General features: G+C 49.7%; 2 protein-coding genes across 4 annotated transcripts in view; one reads left to right on the top strand and one right to left on the bottom strand.

The window, feature by feature from the left end:
• Nucleotides 1-534: 534 nt before the first annotated feature.
• Nucleotides 535-9,609, top strand: LOC308587601 (BPTI/Kunitz domain-containing protein-like). Its single transcript, XM_081195267.1, has 5 exons — nucleotides 535-686; nucleotides 3,558-3,734; nucleotides 4,633-4,773; nucleotides 5,677-5,844; nucleotides 6,457-9,609. Exons 1-5 carry the CDS (start codon nucleotides 602-604, stop codon nucleotides 6,465-6,467), a joined length of 582 nt encoding a protein of 193 aa, XP_081051393.1. The 5' UTR covers nucleotides 535-601; the 3' UTR covers nucleotides 6,468-9,609.
• Nucleotides 9,610-13,524: 3,915 nt separating this feature from the next.
• The window catches only part of LOC308587473 (uncharacterized protein), a 39,883-nt gene continuing 28,444 nt past the window's right edge, over nucleotides 13,525-24,963 (bottom strand). The window contains exons 1-2 of one of the 3 annotated variants that reach the window (XM_081195109.1): nucleotides 24,559-24,646; nucleotides 13,525-15,761 (exon numbers count right to left, since the gene is read on the bottom strand). In XM_081195109.1, coding sequence (XP_081051235.1) covers nucleotides 13,918-15,761; nucleotides 24,559-24,634 — 1,920 coding nt within the window. In that variant the 5' untranslated portion in view covers nucleotides 24,635-24,646 and the 3' untranslated portion in view covers nucleotides 13,525-13,917. Of the gene's footprint in view, nucleotides 15,762-17,547; nucleotides 17,758-24,558; nucleotides 24,647-24,963 lie in introns of those variants that run through there. The other 2 variants (XM_081195110.1, XM_081195108.1) reach the window with 2 other exon arrangements.

The following is a 24,963-nucleotide window of genomic DNA, read 5'->3' as shown; positions in this document are numbered from 1 at the left end:
TGCCTGAAGAAGCGAGCAAGGAAGGATGGAGCCTGCTCCTTATGCCCTGCTGGGGGCTGATCTTCCCCCAGACAGACAGTGGCCATGAGGTGGGGGTCAGGGAGAGAAGGCAAGGAGGACCCCTTGTTGGCAGGACAGTAGCTGCCCCACCCTTCCCAACCTCCAGAGAATCCGAGGAGACCTCCTGCTCAAGCGTTTTTCAAGCAGGCAGGATTGCATCGTTCCACTTCAGAGAGAAATTATACTTTTTTTAGAAACACACGTATTCGAAATCATGTTTTGACTTGCAATGTTTATTTTGAAGAGAGAGAAAATATCCATCTGGAACTTGCTCCATGTCGGAGCCCCACGTCAGCTTCCTACGAAATAGACGAACACAAACAAACAAAATTTTGCTTACTGGTTCCTGGAAATTACCGTGTCACTGGAAAAAAACAATCTGGACCAGGAGCCAGCAGCAGTGACTGGCTGTGATCCGCCCAGCTTCTGTCCCAGCCCAACCCGGGGGGGGGGGGGAGGGAGGAGGGAGAAGGGAAGACTATATCTGGCTGCTGATCATAGCCCTGAGCACCATTCAGAGCTGCCTCCCAGCAGGAGCACCATGAAGTCCACCAGCTTCTCCTTCTTCTCTGTGATGGGTCCCATCCTCATCCTCTGGGCTCAGCTGCCGTCAGTGCCCGCCCCATGTGAGTTTGGGTATTACTTGGAGGGGTGAAGAATTGGGGAGGTTTGGGGGTCGGGGAGCATGCTTGGTGAGCTGTGATTCCTGCACCGCAGGGGATTGGGCCAGGTGTCCCTTGGGGCTCCTTCTATGAGGGGCATGGCCTTAACTGGTGATAGCATGCCAGGGTGGGGTGGAGCCCAACTGCCAGGGCTAAGCCTCACCTGAATCTGAGGGGTTCCACCTCCCTCCCCAGTCATAGCCCTTTGCCCAACACCCCCAAGAAGCCTGGACATGAAGGTGACTCTCACGATCCACAGCATCCTCACATGCTCAGAGAACCTCTCACACGCCCTGTTGAGACGCACAGGCCCAGAAGTTTTGCTGGGACTCTGCAGGTTGGGTGGACAAGCCCTGAATTTGAAGATCTACCTGCCTGAATGTTTCAGGTTGGTCAGTGAGGGGCAGCAGCTGGTCAGTGAGCTGCCTGCCTCCTTTGGGCCAAACAAGCCAGAAGGCTTTTGATTTACACCCTAGAAATTCACTTCTGTGCATTAACCATACAAAACTGTGCGATGGGGTTTGGGATTTGGGCAGGGTAAGGTTCAAATTTGGGAGCTTTGATTGTAGTCCTCAAATGAAAAAGCCCAACCCCAAATTCTGGTCAGAGTGGAGGAGAATCTGGCTCAGGAGAGAGATGAGGCAGATATATGGCTGACTAGACAGGCAATGGCAAAAGTTTATGATGTCCTTTCTCTCTTTAAATAAGGGTGGGGACAGCAAAGGCTCTTCCGCCACCTTCACCCTCTAAAGGAAAGGAAGGGCTTGTCCACACTTCCGAAAGTCGTGCCTAGAAAGCTCAGCTCTTTAGCACTGAATCAAAATGAATGGCAACTCATGAGAAACTCCATTGCCATTCATCCTGATTCAGTGCTAAACCACAGGTTTTCCTAGAGGAACAGTGGGGCAAGCAGAGGTGAGCCCCAAGAGAGGTTTGGGGGCTCATCCAGAAGTGGGGTTTTGTGTAGGAGGGCTGTAGGCAGATTCTTGGACTGTGCATTTAACAAGAATCATAGAACTGTTGGACTGGACCCTCCCTGGTCTGCTAGTCCATCTCCCTGCACTGGAGAAATTACATTTAAAGCTTCTATAGCAGACGGCCACCCAACCTCTGCTTTCAAACCCTCACCAGCTCTTACCGCTAGAAAGTTCTTCCCTAAGGGTGCCACCCAGCCGCTGCTGTGCTTCTGGCTTCCGTCAGTGGACCTTGAGGCTCTAGCAAAAAAAAGCAACCTGAGGTTTTCCCATGCCAGATACAGCCCATCTCTGAGCAGAGGAAGGTGCTGGAGATGATGGTGGGACCTCCTGGCAAGCTCTGAAGGGTGTCAGCGTCCTGGAAGAGAGAAGCCCGACTCCAGCAGCCTCTGACTTCCAAGGCAGCCTGTGCCTGAGTGTCTGCAAGTTGGGTCTTGTGGGGGGAAAGGGAAGGTTCAGGAAGCCAAGCAATGAATCACACGGCCTTTGATACTCTAAAGGGAGCGGGGCCTGGGCTAGGGGGTGGTTAGGTGTTGAAATCCTATGCGTCTCCCAAGGTCCCAGCCCATGTTAGGATGTAACAGATGATGTCAGCCTCCTTGGAGCAAAGGACAAATGACTCACGGGTGCCCGGAGCCTGCCCTTTCAGAAGGGTGATGATGATGATGCCTAGAAAAACTTCCGGCGGGCAGGGAGACTTCCATACTGGGGCAACACATTCTGGAAGAGTGTTGTGTATCCGCCACCTGAATCAGCTCTGGGTGGCGGGAGGTGTCTACATTTGCATTCTTACAACTGGTTCTCCTGCATTCCTGTGGGCTGTGTGGAGTGTGTGGAAAATCCTTGCTTGTCTAATGGTGCCATGAGGCTGCCCTTCAGGTTGGCACAGACACGTCAAGTTTGCTATTGTTCTCACCTGTGGCCCCCTCCCATTTTTCCATGCCTCTGGGGCCAAAAAAACCAAGCTTCTCTCTCTCTCTCTCTCTCTCTCTCTCTCTCTCTCTCTCTCATGAGTCAGACAGCCTGATTGTGCAATGCCCCACCTTAAAGCCTTCTCCTGCCTTCCTGCCCTATCCAAGACCCAGTCCCACCTCCTCTCTCTTCACTTCAGAGTCCTCCTCCCTCTCTGGGTCTCTCTGCTCTTCTCTCCTGAGAGATCCAGTCAGGGGTGTAGGAAGGGGGGGCGGGGGGCGGACTGCCCTGGATGCCCTCACCTGAGGGGATGACATTCAGCACGAAATCCGCCCATGACTCCCAAGCCTACCCCAACCCGTCAGGGTAAGGGGCAGAGATGCACCGTTTTGCCAGTGGCATTCCCCACTTCCCCCTTTGTTTTGACCGCTTGGAGGGGCTTGGGGGTCGTGGGCGGGTGGCGCTGAATGTCCTCCACAGGCAGCTCACTCCGGCCCTGGCTGCAGGGTGTGAGCGCTGCTTGGGCACCCAGTTGGCTATCCCACGCCTGGGAGGGCACCCTCCATGCCACACACCCCTCGGGAGCACGCACGCCCTGGGCAGCATGGGCATATGCTCTGCCGCTGTTGCCAGTCACCTCCAGTTCCTCCATCACTGGATTCCTGACGGTCTCTCCCTGGAGACATGGCATGGGAAGAGCAATGGCCTTTGAGCGTCTCTTAGCAACAGAGGAAGCGGAAACAGAGGGGTCAGCTACTGGTCCATCTAACTCAATATTGTCTACACTGACTGGCAGTAGCATTCCATGTTTTCAGGCAAGGGAATGATTCCTAGCCCTACCCAGAGATGCCATTGGAGGCAGGACCCTAGCTAGATTTCTTGTCTTCCTTGTAAGCTGCAGTCAAGCACTGTACAAATTCTGTTGACTCAAGAGAAATCAATAATACAGTTTCAGACGTGTGCAGCACCTTTCCAAAGGACTCTGACCGGTGCGGCGACCCCAAACCGCGCTTCTTCTACAACTCCACCTCCAAGGCCTGCGAGCCCTTCACCTACAGAGGCTGTTCATGGTTCCGCAACCGCTTTTACACCATCGAAGAATGCCAGCGCTACTGCGGAGGGACTGGTGAGTGGGGGTGAGAAGGGGGGTGGGCCCGGCTGTGGGAAAGGACCCCAACCCTCTTGACTGACAGACAAGGCACCTCAAAGCACAGGGGGCCCTTGGGACCTGGGTGGGGGGAACAGGTGTCCAGAACTTCTTCACCTGCTCTGCCCCTGTGCCATGTAGATGTGGTCAGGCATAGATGTGGCTCAAAGGGTTGCCCCACTCATCCCAGCATCCCAGAGTCGAGGGGCAGGCCTGACGGGGACCCATCACTCAGCATCTTCCTCGAAGCCCTTCCTTATGGAGGGGGGTGGAAAAGAGGCGAGGGAATGCACTAGGTGTGCGTGAAACTCTGCAGGGTGTGAGAAAGTGGACAGAGATTGTCTTCTTCTTCTTCTCCAGAACTTCATGGAGTCAATGGTGAGAGATTCAGGGCAGACAAAGGGAAGGGGTTTTTTGCACACAGCAAATAGCTGAAATATAGAATTTGTTCCTGCAAAAGGAATTGACAGCCACTAACTTGGAGGGCTTTAAGGACTGAGCAAATTCATGGGGAGGATGAAGCTACTGGCCACAAGGTCCATGCACGACCTCCCCTGTCGATGGAGAGAGTCAGTGTTGCTTTGATGTCCTTCATGCAAGCTTCTCCATTGGGGCATGTGGTTGGCCTCTGTAAGAACAGGAGGCTGGACTAGATGCGCCCAGCAACCAGGATCCTTGAGAGATCTTAGGAGGGCTTTTCTCCATCGTTGATGAAACCTCCCCACCTCCTTCCCACCTCCTTGCACCCACCATTCTTCCCCTTTTGGGAATGCTCCTTGAAGTTGAAGACTCATGATCAGGGGTTGCAGAACAGTTGCCTAAGGTCCCCTCCACATCACGCCCAACGACAACTCTTGTTTCGCTCTCTGTGTTGCAGAAAAGCCTGGCTCCTGCCTCCCCAGTCCTCGAAACATCACCCTGGAATGCTTGGCCAGCTGCCTTCATGACGGAAACTGCCCGGGGGATCAGAAGTGCTGCTCTTATGGGTGCGCCTTGCGCTGCTCTGAGCCCGTCAAAGGTGAGACCCAGAGGTTGCTGGGGGAGGTGGGGGGCTACTGGTACCCTTCAGAGAAGTAGCCTCTGTCAGGGATGATTTAGCTGCTACTCATGGGCTCTCAATAATGCTGGGCAGCTGTGAGAGCAGAGTGGTGCTTCTGCGGCTGGAGCAAGCACTAGAAGGTCTGCTTTCCATGGAGTGTGAGACTAATTCCGAGGGCTGTGGGTTCAAGCCCCACATTGGGCAAAAGATTCCTGCATTGCAGGGAGTTGGACTAGATGACCCTCGTTTCCCAGTCTAAACAGACTCAGTTCCCTCAGTCTGCCCTGAATCTTCCACCAGTTTGACTGGATGACCCCATCAGGTTCTAGGATTCTGAGAGATGGAGGAACCTACCTGTTTTCTGCCCACATTCTGTCATGAGTTTCCCCAGCCACTCTGGGTGGCTCCCAATCAAGTATTAAAAACAATACAGCGTTAAATATTAAAAACTTCCCTGAACAGGGCTGCCTTCAGGTGTCTTTTAAAGATAGGATAGCTACTTATTTCCTTCACATCTGAAGGGAGGGCGTTCCACAGGGTGGGTGCCACTACCGAGAAGGCCCGCTGCCTGGTTCCCTGTAACTTGGCTTCTCGTAGGGAGGGAACCGCCAGAAGGCCCTCGGAGCTGGACCTCAGTGTCTGGGCTGAATTATGGGGGTGGAGACGCTCCTTCAGGTATACAGGACCGAGGCCGAATAAATTTCCATACAATCTGGATAGTCCTGTCGCTATAACTCCCACAAGGAATTACAGCCCCAGATGTTTCGACCTTTCTTCACAGGGGAGTTGCTCCACCCCTGCCCTCCTTCTGAATCTTCACAGAGAACGTAGTTAAAGTCTGTTTCTCACTCACTCTTCCTTCCTCTCCCTTTGCCATCCCAGATATTTGCAAGCTGCCTCCGGATTATGGTCCCTGCCATGGCAAGTTCCGGAGCTGGTATTACGACGAGCGTGACCAAAACTGCAAGAGGTTCATCTACAGCGGCTGCCTCGGCAACGAGAACAAATTCAAGAAGCGCAAGGAGTGCCTGGCCAGGTGCAAGCCAGCAGGTGAGCAGGCTGGAGACCCAGCAGGGAAGGGGGCTATCGATGGCTACTAGCCAGGGTGACTAGGCTTGACTAGGTTAAAAGAGGGGAAATGGCCAGCAGAAATAAGAGAACAAAATGAAGAAAAGTGTACGGAAGAATGGAAATTCTTTTCGGCCTCTTTTAAAAAGGATTATAGCAAATGAAATTGCAAGCAGGGTTTTGCAGCGTAAGCAATGGAAGGCTAGCAAGAATGAACTAAAGGAAGAAATGTGTAAGTTTTGCATTTCAGGAATAAATATCAAGAATGCAAGGATGGGAAGTCGAAATGCTAAGAAATGTGGATAAATTGATTTGGCACAAAGTTTATAAAACCGATAAAAAAATAAAAAAATAAGCAGAAACTACAAGCAGGAAGCTTTGAGTTAACGTACGGATGCAGGACTGATTCTGAGTATGTTACAGAATGAGTATGTTACAGAAAGTTCTTGGCAGTGACTGGAAGGGAATGATCCATTTCCAGTTGACTGCAGAGAAGCCATTTCTCAAAGGCACAAAAGTGTAGAAGCCGCCTTAGGCGGGAAGGAGTCCCTGCCGATGGCACAGTGTTCTGACAATGCTTTCCTCTTTTTCCAGGGTCTTCCTAAGTCTTCCTCACTCACCCACTGCCTGGCCCAAGGCCCTCGACCTGGCCAGCGTGCGATGGCCTCGTGCCAGAACAGATGGCCCCTCCACATGCATTGCACAGACAATCCGGTTGTGTGAATGAATCAATGTTTCTGTGAAGTGATGACAAACGTCTCCGCTGCTGTGAGAAACTTCCTGGTGGTTGACGTGTGCTTCTCCCAAGGGGATGTGGCATTGCTCCCGGTGGGGTGCAAAGGACTGTCTGCATTCTCCAAGAGCTTGCACCCTTCTTTGTATGAATGTCCATGCTGGCATGTGGCAAATGAAACCAGGCAGCCAATGGCGCTTGCAGAAACTCTGGTATGAACTCTCGGAGGAGGAGGAAAGAGAGGTCTGGCTTCCTTGCTGCCACCTCACCTGAGTGCTTCCTGAGTGCTTCTTCCCACCTGCCACCACTAGCCTGTTCTTCCACAAAAGAACTCTCAACTGGAGGGCACATAGAATCATAGAATGGTAGAGTTGGAAGGAACCCAGGAGTCATCTAGCCCAACGCCATGAAATGTAGGAAGCACAGCTCAAGCATCCCTGAGAGATGGGCACCCAACCTCTGCTTAAAAACATCCAGTGAAGGAGTCCACCACCTTCCAAGGGAGTCCATTCCACTCTCCAGCAGCTCTTGCCATCAGAAAGTTCTTCCTGATGTTTAGACGGACTCTCCTTTCCTGTAACTTGGATCCATCGGTTCAGGTCCTATCCTCCGGAGAAAGAGAAAACGAACCTAGTCCCTCTTCCATGGGACAGCCTTTCAGATATTGGAAGATGGCTCTCATCTCACCTCTCCATCTTCTCTTCTCCAGGCTAAACATCCCCAACTCCCTCAACCGTTTCTCACAAGACTTTGCTTCCCCTCCCCTGACCCTCTTGCCCACCCTCCTCTGCCCACCTTCCACCTGGTTGGGGTCTTTCTGGAGTGTTTTTGCAAATGTGAATGAAGAGCAACTGCTGTGGCCAGCATTCGAGGAGAAGGTGTAGCAGCCCATGCAGGGCTTCCCTTTCCTGGAACAAAAAGCTGTAGTGTTCCCAAAGCAAGGAAGGATTAGACTCTGATTCATAGAATACACATGAGGCTTGACAAGCAAGACTCTGGGAGGTGGTGCCAATAATAATTCCTCTCCACCCGTCAGCCCAGGTCATTTTATTCACGAAAGAACTTTTTACACAGTGTTCGTAAGAGCCAATCAGATTTCCTCTGAGCATTTCAAAAAACCCCACATGGGACAAAGTTAAAGTTAAAACTACAAAGAGCTAATTTGAGCATGCATAGTAGTCCAGAGTAAATAAAATAGGAAACAAGGAAAGCATTCAGCAACCCTGGAGGTCATAAACAAGCGGTAAACAGGAGAGGAAGGATAGCAAGGAAAGATTAGGCATGTTTATCACCTCCATGTGAAACTATTTCCTGGCCCGAAGATTAACAAAACCAAGGAAAGGGACATCAAAGCCATCTACTCTCTTTATGGCCCAGGGTGCCTGATGAAGCAACTGGCCTGTGTATTTAGAAAGCTTATACGTGCCTGTCAGGCGTAGAGAAAGCAAATGGCATAGATGCAGAGGCTTCTGGGATTCGATCAGAAACGATTGCCAATGAATCAAACCCAGTCAAGCAATGCTTTCATCGCGGACACCATGGCTTGCTTCATTTTTCATAATTCCTCATAGCAATCCCACCTGACCCCCACACTCTGGATATCTGCACCCCTACAAAAAGCCACAAAGGTGAGGGGTGGAGAAGAGGGGTCCGGTTGTGCTGGCAGGCAAGCAAGGCTTGGATCATGACCTTGGTAGGGGATGCTGAGGTAGCAAAGAGGACACGAGAAGGCAGAGAGGAACAGAGTGACAGCGTCCCCTCCAGCCCCCTTTCCCCTGCCCTGGAGCTGAGGAACCTTTTGAGGGCCACATCCACCCGGGGTAATCTCTTGGGAGCCACATACCAGGGATGGGAGGAGACTGAAGTTAAATATGGTCTCTCCCTTCTCCTCCTTCCTTCCTTCCTTCCTTCCTTCCTTCCTTCCTTTCTTCTCTCTCTCTCTCTGCATGGGGAGGGGGGATATTTGCCAAGGTCCCAGTCCATGAAGAGAGGGGGGTTCACCCCAACCCTCCCCAGCTGCCTCTCCAGTGGAAATCCCCCACCCCATGTATGGGAGGGCAAGGGGGTGAGGCAGAGCTGAAGGGGAGGGGCATAGACAGCACCCTAAGCTGGTGGCAAGGGGCCCCTGGTCTCTCAGCTCTGGCTGGCAGCTTCCTTCCAGGGCCTCTGGCAGAGAGCTGTCCTTTCCCATTTCCTGACATTCATTTTTTTTTTAAAGATATTTATATACCATTCACCAAGTGAACTTTGCAAAGCAGTTTACATAGGGATATGAAAGCAATGAGCCTCCATAAAGCACCTTTATGTTATTTAATAAAACAGCCAAGGCAAGCAACAAACAGTATTTTCATTTATTTATTCTTGGAAGGTCAGCTGTCTCCCCGCAGCCCCGGGGAGTAGCTTGCTGGGAAGGAGAAGCTGCCTCAGGCGGAATATGGGGAGCAGCCGGCTTTTGTGGGATCACAGAACTGCAGAGTCAGAAGGGACCCCCAGGTTCATCTAGTCCAACCCCCAGCAATGCAGGAGTCGCAACTAAACAATCTCTGCTTTTAAAATCCTGGGGGTGTTCCTGGGACTTTCTGCATGCTGAGCCTATATTCTACGGATGGCAAGTAGTCCTTCTCCAAGACTTCAATGGCAGAGTGGGCTTCATACACTCACAGATCAACAGTGATCATATCTGAGTCCAGGGATTTCATGTTCTGGGGCAGATCAAGGGGGGCTGGGGAAGGGGGGAGGCACTTCATTCTGGGTGCTCCCTGGGTGGCTCCATCCCTCAGTCTGGAGCCCCTCACACACCTCAAGGGGTTCCTGGGGGGGCTCTGCCCCAGTTACTCTCCTTGTCCCTCCTTCTCCTGCTTAACCTTATTGGAATCTTTCTTCAGAATTGTTTCGCTTAACAGTGTGATTTTATCATATCATTGTAACATTGTCTTTGGGGGGATTGGAGAATTGTATTTTTGAAGGGGGGTTTCCTACACTCAAGCTTTATAAAAAATAAATTATGAAATAAATATGGTGCTTTTATATTGTTGGTATTGTAATGGTGTGTGTGTGTGTGTGAGAGAGAGAGAGAGAGAGAGAGAGAGAGAGAGAGCGCTAGCTGCCTTGGGTGATGTGTACCTATCTTAAATAAAACCAATCAGATTCTCCCACTTTTCCATGGCTGCAGGGATTAAACTCCTTATATGTAGTGGAAGAGCCAGTCGTGCTTCTCTGGAGGTCTTTTCATGGAGGAGAGGCTAATATGGAGGAGAGGGACCCACGGCTGCTGGAATGACCACGGTATGGCTGCTGGTGTGTCAGACCCAGGGATGCCACGCAGGTGTGGTTTCAGTTTTGCTCTTAATGTAAATCCGATTTTGATGAATGGCAAAACTCAGTCAGCAGGAGCCGTGAGAAGCAAAGGCCTGCTTTGGCCAATACATCATCAACTGAAGAGAAAGGCGATTGAGGTGGCCAGACAGATTCGTCAGATCCTGCAGCACCAAAGCAAAGGGTCTGGTATCTGCCAGGCAAGCTGAGAGCTGAGAGCTGTTTGCAGTGTGGGGTCCCTGCTCCACCAGGTATAGATTTAGGACACTTACTGTATTTTTCCATCTATAAGATGCCCCCATGTATAAGACACCCCCTATTTTGGAGGACTCAGGTTTAATGGGGGGAGATGGCCCAGAGTATAAGACGCCCCCTAATTTTTGACATTATTTTTAGGGGGGGCGCCTAGTCTTATACACAGAAAAATACGGTAACAGCAACTGATGGGTTTAGAAGAACGCAAGCAGGCTGTTTTTGAAATGGCCACTACAGACAGCATCAGAAAAGGCTACTTTGGTCATTGGTAAAAGGGGGAAAAAGAAAGCAAGTCATCATCATCATCATCATCATCATCATCATCATCATCATCTAATATTATTTATACCCTGCCCATCTGGCTGGGTTTCCCCAGCCACTCAGGGCGGCTCCCAAAAGATTAAAAACAGAATAAAACATCACACATTAAAAACCTCCCTAAACAGGGCTGCCTTCAGATGTCTTCTAAAAGTCAGGCAGTTGTTTTTCTCTTTGACATCTGGTGGGAGGGTGTTCCACAGGGCGGGTGCCACTACTGAGAAGGCCCTCTGCCTGGTTCCCTGTAACTTGACTTCTCGCAATGAGGGAACCGCCAGAAGGCCCTCGGCGCTGGACCTCAGAGTCTGGGCAGAACGATGGGGGTGGAGATGCTCAGGTATGCAGGACTGGGGCCATTTGGGGCTTTCAAGGTCAGCACCAACACGTTGAATTGTGCTTGTAAATGTACTGGGAGGCAATGAAGGTCTTTCAGAAGAGTAGCTTTACAGTGCTGCCCCCTGGTGGTTACCTGCTGCACAATGCTCCAAAGGGCTGGCTGAGTCAGGATGATGATCCAGAAGAGGCCTCCAGAGGGATGGAGGAATCTCTGGTGGGGTTGGGCAGGCCACTGGAGAGGAATCTGGAAGCAGGGGGTGGCAAGGGCTTCCTTAAGCTGCTTTCCCATCTCCTCTGCCCCCCACGACAGGAGCCGGGAATTCCGCCTCCCTCTCTGTCCACAGCTCCTTCTCTGGGAGATGCCTTCAGATACAGGGAGGAGCAATTGCCCCATTAACTATGTCCAGCAGGAGTCGGAAAAGAAGGGAGCAGGAGGCTCCATCTGGGACCAAGTGGCATGAGGTGCCCAAGAGCTTTTCCCACCTGCTTTTCTGCTCAACTGCAACACAACACACAGTATCTTCATATAGGCTGTTATGTACTGAGTTGAAAAGGATCCAAAATGCAGCAGTCTGATTGGTCCTAGAACAATGAAGAGGTATGATTGGTCCACAGGAGTCACCCAATCCAGCTCCAGGTGGAAGGGAATCAGCAACCTGAATGGCTTATAGGTGAATCCCAGAATTAGCCAATCACGTGGGGCCCATTGTGTAAATAATGTATATAAAGCAGATATTTTGGGGAAACTTTCATTCCTCCTCACCACTATGAACAGAATAAAGAGCATGAAATCCACTCTTGACTCCAAGTATATTTCATAGGCCATTAATCAAAAATAATAATCTTTTATCTATACTAGATGTATTCAATTTGGCCCAGAGTCTTATTTGTGAAATTGAATCAAAGATGGCCTTCAAATCAATGAAGGCTGCATATAAGACCCCACGGGTTTTCTTGGCGCATTTGTCAATAAGATGTGCTAAGACAAAACAGTGATCTATGGAAGATCTGCCTTGCCTAAATCCAGCTTGCTCCTCCGCCAAGATAGCCTCAGTGTCCATCCAACTGGTTAATTTGATATAGAGGTGTCTGGCTGAACGCTTGGCTTGTTAAACTGAGCTTCCTTATCATAAAACAGCATTGCTGGCAGTGGGCCTTAGCCTCCAGTATTAGCATGATCACCCATTAAATTTCTATACCACTGCAGCCCCAGAAGCAGCTGGGCATGTTTAGCCTGGAAAAGAAGAGGCTGAAAGGAGATAGAATAGCCATCTTCATATACCTGAAAGGCTGTTGCATGGAAAATGGAGCAGGCTTGCTTTCTGCTGCTCCAGAGGGCAGAAGCCAAACCAACGTGTTAAAATCACAAAAAAAGGAGACTGTGATTAAACATGACTACTGCAATGTGCTCTATGCGGGGCTACCTTTGAAGGTGACCCAGAAACTACAATTAATCCAGAATGCGGCAGCTAGACTGGTAACTGGGAGCGGCCACAGAGACCACATAACACCGGTCTTGAAAGACCTACATTGGTTCCCTGTATGTTTCCGAGCACAATTCAAAGTGTTGGTGCTGACCTTGAAAGCCCTAAATGGCCTCGGTCCAGTATACCTGAAGGAGCGTCTCCACCCCCATCGTTCAGCCCGGACTCTGAGGTCCAGCACCGAGGGCCTTCTGGCTGTTCCCTCACTGCGAGAAGCAAAACTACAGGGAACCAGGCAGAGGGCCTTCTCGGTAGTGGCACCTGCCCTGTGGAACTCCCTCCCACCAGACGTCAAAGAGATAAACAACTACCAGACTTTTAGAAGACATCTGAAGGCAGCCCTGTTCAGGGAAACTTTTAATGTTTGATGCATTACTGTATTTTAATATTTTGTTGGACGCCGCCCAGTGTGGCTGGGGAAACCCAGCCAGATGGGCAGGGTATAAATAATAATAATAATAATAATAATAATAATAATAATAATAATAATAATAATAATTATTATTATTATTATTATTATTATTATTATTATTATTATTATTATTATTATTATTAAAAACTTTATGACAGTAAGGGCCGTTTGACAGTGGAATTGTCTCCCTTGTTATTGGGTGGAAGTTTCTAAGCAGAGGTTGGATGGCCATCGGTCATAGATGCTTCAGTTGAGATTCCTGCATTGGTTCCTTCCGACTGTACAATACTATGATTCTATGGTCCCAATTCAGTGCCCCAGCACTCCACCTACATCTTTGGGGTTTGCTCGGCACGTAAATGCAGCCTGCACTCTCTCCAAGTTCCTCCCTAATGTCACAAGAGGGGGGAACCAGGCAGAAGGTCCAAACAGAATGACAGCTGAGCCTTGGGGCTCCACAAGGGAGCTATTCCTAGCAAACTCACTACACTCGCTGTTCAGGTTTACTCGCAAAGAATCAGCAGGGCTGGTCAGTTTCCCAGAAGATCCTGCCTTGGAATCCCTGGTGCTGCAACTAGATCCCCTGCTGTTGGGCAGAAAACAAAGCTGCAGCTCAGCTTTCTTAAAGGCTCTTTCTGGTCTTGGATCTCACATCCTTTAAGGACCCTCTTTGAACAGGAAGAGGTTTAGTGGGAATAAGATAAAGGGCAACTAGAGCCTGGTTCTCAAAGGGTGTGGCAGGAGAGGATGGGAAGAGCGGCAGAGAGATTCAATGACAATCAAAGAAGCATTTCAACATCACAGGGTAGTATAGTATCAAAATTATTCTTTTTATTTGTGGAATATGCATAGATACCTTTTCAAAAGGTATGAGACCAAGACCATTGGCTATTCTTCTACTGTTCTCCGCGACATATTGTTGTGGAAAGAGATTTTCAACTCTCACAAATATGAAAGATCAGAAAAGAGCAAGGCTTCTTTGTGTTGATGAGGAGCCGATAGTTTGCTTGTCTCAAATTAGACCTCACCTAAATGAGATTACCCGGCAAAAGCAATCTCACACATCTCAGAGAGTTTGTAACAGCCTCATTTGTAATTATATTTTGGGAAGGATTCCTGTCCTGAAGTAGCTCTGCAGGAACATTAAACTTTCTGGCTGTCCCACGATCACATTATGAAGGAGTTGTGTTCTGTGTTACAAATCAAGCCCTGCGAGGAGTTGTTTGCTTTTGTTTTCCAATGTCTTTCATGGGCTTGTCTCCCCAGGCATCAAAGGCAGGCTTCCCATTATTGAAGTCCCACCCAAACTCATGAGGCCAACTCGCCTCCTCCGCCTCCAAGCCAATGTCTGGGTTCTCAGCATCCTCGTCGCTCCACATGTCGTGGTAGGCGTACGCGTTGTCGGCAGGCCTGTCTAACCCGTAATCCAGTTCCTTGTCAAAGGCATCTCCATCACCGCCATTGTCCGCATCGCTGGCATCAGAATTGCCACCCTCATTCCCTTCATCTTCAAAAATGTCATCTTCGTCATCGTTGTCATCCTTGTCATCAACTTTCTCTGGTTTGTCCTCAGGCTTGGGCTTACTCTCAGGTACAGGTTTCACACTGGACCCTGGCTTTTCATGGGATGCTGGTTTGTCACCAGATGTGGGCTTGGCATGGTCCACCTGCCCAGAAGGATGCTCTCCAGATGTGGGCTTGGCATGGTCCACCTGCCCAGAAGGATGCTCTCCAGATGTGGGCTTGGCATGGTCCACCTGCCCAGAAGGATGCTCTCCAGATGTGGGCTTGACATGGGCCACCTGCCCAGATGGATGCTCTCCAGATGTGGGTTTAGCATGGTCCACATGCCCAGAATGATGCTCTCCAGGTGTGGGCTTGGCATGGTCCACCTGCCCAGAAGGATGCTCTCCAGATGTGGGCTTGGCATGGTCCACATGCCCAGAAGGATGCTCTCCAGATGTGGGCTTGACATGGGCCACCTGCCCAGATGGATGCTCTCCAGATGTGGGTTTAGCATGGTCCACATGCCCAGAATGATGCTCTCCAGGTGTGGGCTTGGCGTGGTCCACCTGCCCAGAAGGATGCTCTCCAGATGTGGGCTTGACATGGGCCACCTGCCCAGATGGATGCTCTCCAGATGTGGGTTTAGCATGGTCCACCTGCCCAGATGGATGCTCTTCAGATGTGGGTTTAGCATGGTCCACATGCCCAGAATGATGCTCTCCAGACGTGGGTTTGGCATGGTCCACATGCCCAGAAGGATGCTCTCCAGATGTGGGTTTGGCATGGTCCACATGCCCAGAAGGATGCTCTCCAGATGTGGGCTTGACATGGGCCACCTGCCCAGATGGATGCTCTCCAGATGTGGGCTTGGTGTGGTTCACCTGCCCAGATGGATGCTCTTCAGATGTGGGCTTGGCATGGTCCACCTGCCCAGATGGATGCTCTCCAGATGTGGGCTTGACATGGGCCATGGACCCAACAGGAGGAGCTGGCTTCTTGTCCGTTACTGGCTTTTCCCTGGGGCGGGGTCTGCAGTGGGTCTTGTTCCTAGAACCCAGAGCTGGCTTTCCTATCACCACCGGCTGGCCAGCCGACGTGGGTTTGCCATGCTGAATATTAGAATCTGGCTTGGCACTGGAGGCTGGTTTCTCTCCAGAGGTAACGCCAAAGACCCCCTCCTGTCCCACTGGGGTCTTTCCAGCGGAAGGAAAGACGGCTTCTGTTCTGTTCTCAGCCTGGGGTCTCTTCTTCTTACAGAGAATGGGAGGTCCTGGCTCCTTCAGGAGATGGGTGCCACCTTCCTTGGAGATGGGAGCCTCTGGAGAGGAGACCTTTCCTTTGCCCACAGAGGTGCCCTCCTGGCTCTCTGGCCGCTTCTTGGGCAAGCAGTTGCTGAGAGACACCTCTGCATCCTTGATCAGCAGACACAGAAGCTGATGACCAGAGGCTTTTTCCCCCTGAGAAGGGGCTCCCTCCTGGCGCCGCATCACTGCATCACCACCACGGGAAAGAGATGCTGCTGCTGCAGAGGTCTCTGGACCTAGAAAGGAGGATACAAGGCACAGACAGTCATGGAATCGAAGAATCATAGAACTGGAGGGACCCCCAAGGGCCATCTAGTCCAACCCCCTGCAAAACAGGAAGCACAGCTAATGAATCCCTGACAGATGGCCACCCAAGCTCTGCATAAAAACCTCCATGACCTTCTGAGGTCGCAGTTATTATTATTATTATTCATTGATATTCCACTTTTTCCCCAGAGCAGGGCTCAAGGCGGCTTACACTAATTAAAACAAGGCAGATGAGATGCAAAGCATCTACTTATGTTATGGAAAATGTGAAGTATATAAAGGTTTCAAAAATCAGGGGGGAAATTATACCAAGTGTGGGGAAACTATAAAAACTTGCCGGAAAGGAAAACACTGTGATGGCTTTCAGCTATTGAAGCCATACCAGTGAGAAAAAGAAGCATGAGAGAAGAATGGGAAACAGAGAGAGAGATCTGTTAACAGAGGTTGGTGGTGAGATTAGATTAAGGAAGTAGGAAGAAGTAACAGAAAAAGACGATGATTTGGTTGCAGTATCACCAACTTAATGAATTATTTAAGTTGGGGAGAAAGAATGATTTTGTAAATCAAATTATTCAGTTAGAAAAAGGCCTGCTATTAGAATTGGAAACCTCCCATTATGTGGGCATTAGGTGTGGGTTTTGCCTCGACAGCTGCCAAGGGCCCAAGAGCCACCATATTTTCCTTTCCTGCGTCTCCCCCCGGCCTAACGCAGCAACGTCCCATTGCCAGCCAGTGGTGGCAGAGTGCAGAGAGGGTCGGACTGGGACGCGGGGGGGGGGGGAGAGACCAGGGCTCCAATCCCCCCTCAGCCAGGAAGTCCACCGGGTGTGACCTGGAGCCAGGCACTGTCTCCTCTTGGCCAAATCTCCCTCGCAGGGTTGTGGTGGGAATTCCATCAGGAGAGGGAGAAAACCATGTGTGCCACATCCGAGCTCCTTGGTGGAAAAGGCCGGATATAGCAATGCAACGAACAAGTCCCTCACCAAGGGGGAACGTGTATAACATTTTTTTCATTTGGAAACGTGCTAAGAGGAAGGCACACTTGGCAAATCCACACCATGATCAACTCCCACCCGGAAACCTATGTCTCCACTGTGGAAGGACGTGTGGATCCAGAATTGGCCTCCACAGTCACTAACGGACTCACTGTTAAGACCGCGTAAATGGAAGACAATCTTACTCGGCTATGAGGGATTGCCAAAGAAGAAGAAGAAGAAGCATAACAATTGGCTGGAGCTTGATTGTACCCAACAAGTCAACGGATGTTTGCTGAAATGTTGGTCCTTTGGCTGATATGGAAATTTAGCAACACCAGGGAATTGTTAATGGCAGTCTTAAAGGTAAAAGGACCCCTGACCATTAGGTCCAGTCATGGCCGACTCTGGGGTTGCGGCGCTCATCTCGCTTTACTGGCCGAGGGAGCCGGCGTACAGCTTCTGGGTCATGTGTCCAGCAGGACTAAGCCGCTTCTGGCGAACCAGAGCAGCGCACGGAAATGCCATTTACCTTCCCGCCAGAGCGTTACCTATTTATCTACTTGCACTTTGATGTGCTTTCGAACTGCTAGGTGGGCAAGAGCAGGGACCGAGCAACAGGAGCTTACCCCGTCATGGGAATTCAAACCGCCGACCTTCTGATCGGCAAGTCCTAGGCTCTGTGGTTTAATCCACAGCGCCACCCACATCCCCAATGGCAGTCTTACATCTATACATTTATAATAAAAATTCAAAAGAGGGGAGAGGAGGAATGAGCCACCTATTAATTCATGGAAATAAACTGGGGGAGTGGGAGAAGAACCAGGCATGATCCATAGCAGCTCAGCTGGCTCCATCTTCCTGTCCAGGCAGTGCCAGGCAGCCCAACCACAGAAGCCACCAAATTGCAGAGGCTGCCGGCCAGAGCTATTTCTGATTTTACGGGGCTGCCAAGTCCAGAAAGGGAGTTTCAAAAGGCAGAGTAAGAATCCGCTTCTGGTGACCAAGCAGCTGGGGCAATTATCCCAGGCGTTTCAAGAACTGGAAGTAATGATGGGTTTGTCGTGTCACAATGACCCAGTTAGCCGAAAAGGTTGTGGGTTGCTTAACATTATGAGACGGCAAAAAATAAGGCCGCCCTGGTTGCAACATGCCTCTGCCTACATATTCTGTTCCAGGAGGCCCCTGGTGTGAGCCAGGGTTCTCCCCCCAATCTCTTTCTTTCATATCGATGTGAGTTTGGTGGGTGAGCCTGGAGGATGTCTTGAGTCCCTTCCAATTCTGGGTGGCCCTGTACCCACTAAGGGTATCAGCTGATGGAAGACTCCATTGCTAAACTGGGCGGTTGCTAAGATAATAGGCGAAGCTTTCCATTTAAGGATCAACGTTCGCTTTGTGCCAGAGGGCAAAGGCGTGGGGCCTCCCTCTTCCTCACCTGGCAGGTAGACAAAGAACAACAGGTGTGAGTTGTGTGTGAGGCAGCGGAATGAGAATCTGGGACCCAGTTGCTGCGGTTGGCATCCAACTCAACTTTGATCCAAGGCTGGGATTGAGGGAGAAGCAAGATCTGTTGGGGTGTTAATGCTCAGGTGGGATATAGGTAGAACACAGAGTTGTAGAGCTGGAAGGGATCCCAAGGGTCATCTAGTCCAGCCCCCTGAAATATGGGGAGCTCAGCAAAAGCATCCCTGCCAGGTGGCCACCCAACCTCAACTTAAAAATCTCCCAGGAAGGAGGGGCCACCACCTTCCCAGGGAGTCCGAATTTGCTTCCTTGTACCAAACTCCTGCAGTTCAGGCAGGGTGACATTCTGGGAATCATTCCTAAAGCCAAAATTGCATATAGTCAAAGCCCTTTGGGTTCTATGGTGGGGGATTTCCAAAGTCATTTCCCCCAGAACCCAGTCCCTTCTCTAGAAGGAAGTTTTTAATGTTCGATGTTCTGTTATGGTTTTATAATTTGTTGGAAGCTGCCCAGAGTGGCTGACGAAACCCAGTCAGATGTGTGGGGTAAATAATAATAATAATAATAATAATAATAATAATAATAATAATAATAATAATAATAATAATAAAATTTATTTATACCCCACCCTCCCCGGCCAGAGCCGGGCTCAGGGTGGCTAACATCAGTAAAATTACAGTAAAAAACATAATGGGGGGACCCAATTTAAAATACAGGTTAAATTGCAATTTTAAAAAGCATCCTCATTTTAAAAGTAGCCCATAAATCAAAATCAAAATCATAAGGGGAGGGAAACATAAGGGTCAGACTGAGTCCAAACCAAAGGCCAGGCGGAACAGCTCCGTCTTGCAGGCCCTGCGGAAAGATGTCAAGTCCCACAGGGCCCTGGTCTCTTGTAACAGAGTAGTCCACCATGTCGGGGCCAGTACTGAAAAGGCCCTGGCCCTAGTTGAGACCAATCTAACCACCTTCGGACCCCCAAGGTGTTGTCATTTGTGGACCTTAAGGGGCATACCAGGAGAGGTGGTCCCATAGGTACGTGGGACCTAGGCTGCATAGGGCTTTAAAGGTCAAAACCAGCACCTTCAACCTGACCCTGTACTCCACCAGGTAGTAGTAGTATCATCATCATCAACATTAATTCTGCACTTTTATTTTTTAAATTGCCACATGTGTGAATGCTCACAAAGTCCTGCCTGGCATAAGTCCAAGCCATCTGAAAGACCTTATTCTCTCCCCTGTGAACCTGCCTGGGATCTAAGGTCTTCAGGAGAGACCCTTCTCTCAGTCCCGCTTGGTGGGGGTGCAGGAGGGGACCTTCTCAGTAGTAGCTGCTCCCAGATTCTGGGACTCCCTCCCTGGAGAAGCCAGGCTGCCTCTCTCCTCACCATCCTTCCACCGGCAGGTAAAGGAGACCTTCTCATTCCAACAGGCTTTTGGGAACGGACTGCTTTTTGGAAAAGGGCTGGTGCCAGGCAGTTTCATTGTAGACATTGCACACACTTTTGTAAATCAACAAAATCTTTTAATAATAATAATAATAATAATAATAATAATAATAATAATAATAATACTGTTTCATTGTAATTATGTGCATGCTTTAAAGAGATTGTGTGTGTGTGTGTACACACAGTTTTAACTCTATCATTGTTTAACTGTTTTTTTAATTATTGTTTTCCTCCCGCCTGGGGTCCCTGTCCAGAAAAGGCAGGATATAAACATATAGTCCTGTTCATCAAAAATGCTTCCTGCCCTCACCCATCCCAACTTCCTGAGCTCCTCTCCCAGGCTCACGTGGGCTGCTGTGTGGAGCAGAGGAAGTGCCTGTGAGCAAGACTCCATGTCATTTCCAATTTGCAATTATGCTAATTAATTGAGCAACTAGCACCTGAACTTGATAACCATCAGAGTTGAATCTAGTCTGGGAGGAAGAGGCGGAGGAACGTGAGGAGCCCTTGGCAGCAGAAGGCCTGCTGGCAGCATGCCATCCTGCAATAACTGGCACACAAGTGCCCAGCAGGGCCATGGAATCGGAGAACTGGAGAGCTGAGTGGGACTCCACCTTCATCGTTCAGCCCAGACACCAGGGTCCATCTCCGCGGCTCTTCCGGGGGTTCCCTCCCTACGAGGTTACAAGGAACTAGGCAGAGGGCCTTCTCGGTGGTGGCGCCCGCCTTGTGGAATGCCCTCCCATCAGAAGTCAAGGAAATAAACAACTATCTGACTTTTAGAAGACATCTGAAAACAGCCCTGTATCAGGAGGTTTTTAATGTTTAATGTTTTTTCGTGTTTTTAATATTCTGTTGGGAGCCATCCAGAGTGGCTGGGGAAACCCAGCCAGATGGGCAGAGTATAATGTTTATTATTATTATTATTATTATTATTATTATTATTATTATTATTATTATTATTAAACGGCCTCGGTCCAGTATCTGAAGGAGCGTCTCCACCCCCATCGTTCTGCCCGGACACTGAGGTCCAGCGCCGAGGGCTTTCTGGTGGTTCCCTCCCTGCGAGAAGCCAAGTTACAGGGAAGCAGGCAGAGGGCCTTCTCGGTAGTGGCACCTGCCCTGTGGAACGCCCTCCCGCCAGATGTCAAAGAGAAGAACAACTACCAGACTTTTAGAAGACATCTGAAGGCAGCCCTGTTCAGGGAATCTTTTAATGTTTAATAGGTTATTGTATTTTAGTGTTCTGTTGGAAGCCGCCCAGAGTGGCTGGGGAAACCCAGCCAGATGGGCGGGGCATAAATAAATTATTATTATTATTATTATTATTATTATTATTATTATTATTATTATTATTATCATCATCATCATCATCATCATCATCATCATCATCTAGTGTCCCCCCCCCTGGAGGGACAAGGAGCTCCTCAGGCTCCCCCAGGGCCTGTACAAGCTGTTCGGTGCAACCCCAAACCTCTTGCACCTGCAGGACCTTGTGCTAGTCAAGAGCTGCCACTTGGCAAAGAGACCCTGCGCTCAGATGGTGCAGAGCAGCCACGGGGGGGGGGGGTGGCAGGACAAAAGGTCTTGAGCCAGCCCTGCCTGCCAGGTAGAATAAGTAAAGGTTAAGAGACCCCTGACTATTAGGTTCAGTCGTGGCCGTCTCTGGGGTTGCAGCGCTCATCTCGCTTTACTGGCCGAGGGAGCCGGCGTACAGCTTCCGGGTCATGTGGCCAGCATGACTAAGCCGCTTCTGGCGAACCAGAGCAGCGCACGGAAACGCCATTTACCTTCCCGCCAGAGTGGTACCTATTTATCTACTTGCACTTTGATGTGCTTCCGAACTGCTAGGTTGGCAGGAGCAGGGACCGAGCAACGGGAGCTCACCCTGTCACGGGGATTCGAACTGCTGACCTTCTGATCGGCAAGTCCTAGGCTCTGTGGTTTAACCCACAGGGCCACCCACATCCGCCAGGTAGAATAGCCAGGGCTTTTTTTTCAGCCGGAACTCAGTTCCAGTACCTCTCAGGTGGGCGCCATTACCATTATAAGAGAACAAGGGAGGCGTCCATTGTGAGTTCCAGCACTTCTTTGTTTCTAGAGAAAGAGAACTGAGAATAGTCAGACCCACTTACACACCAGTCAGGCGTGGGGTGTTGCTAGCACCCTAAGGAGGCTTCCCCCTCATCCTCCTCGCCAGGCCTCCCTGTCCCGTGAATAGGCCAAATTCCCTTTGAAAGTGCCAAGCCTCTGCCTGGCGGTGGTTGGATCCTGTGCTAAAGTTCTGTTCCTGAAGGTGCTTCCGTCCTCAGTTCCCATCTTTTCAATCTTGATTTTGTTCCACCCACCCACTTCTTACGATACGATAATCTTTACAGTGGTACCTCGGGTTAAGTACTTAATTCGTTCTGGAGGTCCGTACTTAACCTGAAACTGTTCTTAATCTGAAGCACCGCTTTAGCTAATGGGGCCTCCTGCTGCTGCTGCTGCTGCCATGCCCTCGGAGCACAATTTCTGTTCTTATCCTGAAGCAAAGTTCTTAACCTGAAGCACTATTTCTAGGTTAGCGGAGTCTGTAACCTGAAGCGTATGTAACCTGAAGCGTATGTAACCAGAAGCGTATGTAACCCGAGGTACCACTGTATTGTTATTGTCCCATACAGAACAACGAAACTGAAAAAATCTACATCCGACATTCAAAAACCGACAAGCCTGCTTTCCCAGCTATCCCAGCCTGGTTAGCCCCCTAAAAACTCTGATACCACATTTTTAAATACAATATACTCCTATAAAGACTCCTTATACTGCATTTAAAACCAGAATTGCATTTGGATAGAAACTGTTTCTCAGGCAGCTAGTCCTAGTTTTTATAACCCTGGACCTTCTTCCAGAAGGCAGAAGCTGAAAGAGATCATTTCCGGAGTGCGCACTATCCTGTGCTATCTCTGCAGCTTTCTTATGACACCTGGAAGCGTAGATTTGATCCAAGGTGGGAAGAGTGCACCCAATTCTTCTCTCCGCAGCCTTTACAACCCTGGACAGCATTGTTTTTCACCTGACCGTGCAGCTCCCAAACCACACGCACAGACCATAAGTTAATACACTCTCCACAGTACAATGGTAAAATGCCATCAACAGGTCCTTTGAGAGATTGTTCTTCCAGAGGATTCTCAGAAAATAGAACCTCTGCTGTGCTCTCTTCATCAGGTCTTTGCAGTTTTCTCCCCAGGTTAGGTCATCTCTCAACTCCATTCCCAGAAATTGAAACACCAAGACCTGTTCCACGCACTTCCCCTCAATAATGAGTGGCTGAATATTCAATTTACATTTCCTAAAGTCCACAATAATCTCTTTTGTTTTCTTTAAGTTAAGGAGTAAGTTGTTTTTCCTACACCACTCCCCCAACTGCTCAACTTCCTTCCTATAGGCCGTCTTCCCCTCTCCAGCCGTGATTAAACCAACCACCGTTGTATCATCTGCAAACTTAATGATCTTATTACTGGGGTAATCGGGGGCACAGTTAGCTGTATAGAGCGTATATAAAAGCGGGCTCAACACGCACCCCTGTGTCAGTTTGAAAATTTTGTGTTTCTTTTCTTTTTTTTGTTAGAGCGTTTATTAATTTTCCAATAAAAACATCCATTTAACATATCAAATCACAATCCAAATTTTGTGTTTCAAGCTTGTGTTCAACTAACTTTTATTCAGAGTAGACCCACTGAAATGAACCTAAGTGAGTCGTGGATGCTAATTTCAATGGGTCTACTCTGAGTGAACATCAGTCGCGTAAAGATCTGCATTAAAAAATTGTCCCCCTTTTTAAAAATGCTTTTCTCCCCATGTAAACCTTTTGTGTGCAATTGTGCAGTCCTAAAGAGAGGCGTATCGGGGGGCCCTGTGCTCTGGGCAAGGAGCCATATCAGCATCCTTCCCCCATGGAAAAAAAACCACTTTACAACAATAGCTAAATTAGAAATTACTACCTTTTACGCATCCCAAGTACTTGAAGTGTCTGGAGTGAGGGCGAGATGAAGAAAAAGGGCAAAAGAATTGCACACCTTTGTGTTGTCATGCAAGAGGATGAAAAACTTCTCCCACATTAGATCTCACCATATACAGCACACACTCCATAGTCTCCAGCCATCTGTTGTTGTTGTTGTTGAACTGTGTATGCCACCTTATACCCACAAGTCTCAGGGCAGTCTACCTTTCTCCTGCCTTGCCTTTTCTCCTACTATTCAGCTCCCAGCTCTCATCTAAACTCACAGCCTTACACAGATAAGCGAAGACAGATTTCTGGGGTGATCATTGCCAGGGTCCCTCAGGCCTGTCCCCCCAACAGGGACCAATTTCGCCAGCCCCCAGGTATGCCTCTGGTCCTAATCTCCACAAGCAATTTCCCTCTGATGGTGTACGTTTCTATATTTTTTTCACCAATATGGGCATTTTCGCACAAATTCCTTGGCAGGAGATTTGATTGCGTTTTGAGGGACGGCTGCATTTCAGCTTGTGAAAAAGAGAAATGTGAAAAATGAATGTCTCCATTGCTCCCTCACCACTGCCCCCCTTTTTCAGGAAAAAAGCAGCTTGATGGCATGCAGGAGTTCTGCAGGTGAAGTCCCCCCCCCCCTCTGCATCCTAGGAGAGCATTCCCTGTTGGATTTGTGCCTGCCAAAGTAAAGGCACATGGCTCCATCTCAGAGAGCGGGGGGAGTAGTGGCAAGTCAGTCTTTTCCATGCAAGGACCAGAATTGCACGTCTAGTCCTTTTCGTCATTGCAAAACCATTCCTTGATTTCCCCCAGGAAAATAGAACCACTCCTCCCCTCACCTCGCCTTTGCATCCCAGCCCCTGCCAGGACAGCAGCTGCCTCTACTCACCTGTATGCGGTGCAGCCAGCAGGGCAGTCCAGAGGACAGAGGACCCCAGAAGGAGCAAGAGGCCACCTGGCTTCATGGTGGTGGTGCTGAGAGACAGCTCTAAGTGCCCGGGATTTAGCCATACCGGGATATAAGCAATTGCTTGGGCGGGGCAGTTTGGCGAGTGACGTAACCAGCTTGCAAGGTGACTTGCAAGGGCCTCCCGTTAGACAGACCAATTCCATTCTCTAATAAGCTGCTTGGGACTGCCTGCGCCACCTACGCAGCCAGCAGGAGCACGAGAAGGGCAAGGTGCCAACGGGAAGAGCAGAAATCAGCCAGTGCCCCAGGGCATCATAGCTGCGTCCCACGGCTCCGCCTGAATATCAACAGCTGATCCTGCCAAATTCTGGAGGAAGGCAGCTC

This window comes from Podarcis bocagei, assembly GCF_964188305.1.
Source record: "Podarcis bocagei genome assembly, chromosome: 5".
Classification (NCBI taxonomy): Eukaryota; Metazoa; Chordata; class Lepidosauria; order Squamata; family Lacertidae; genus Podarcis; species Podarcis bocagei.
Note: the sequence above shows the minus strand (reverse complement) of the source record. Positions and strands in the feature narration are given on the sequence as shown.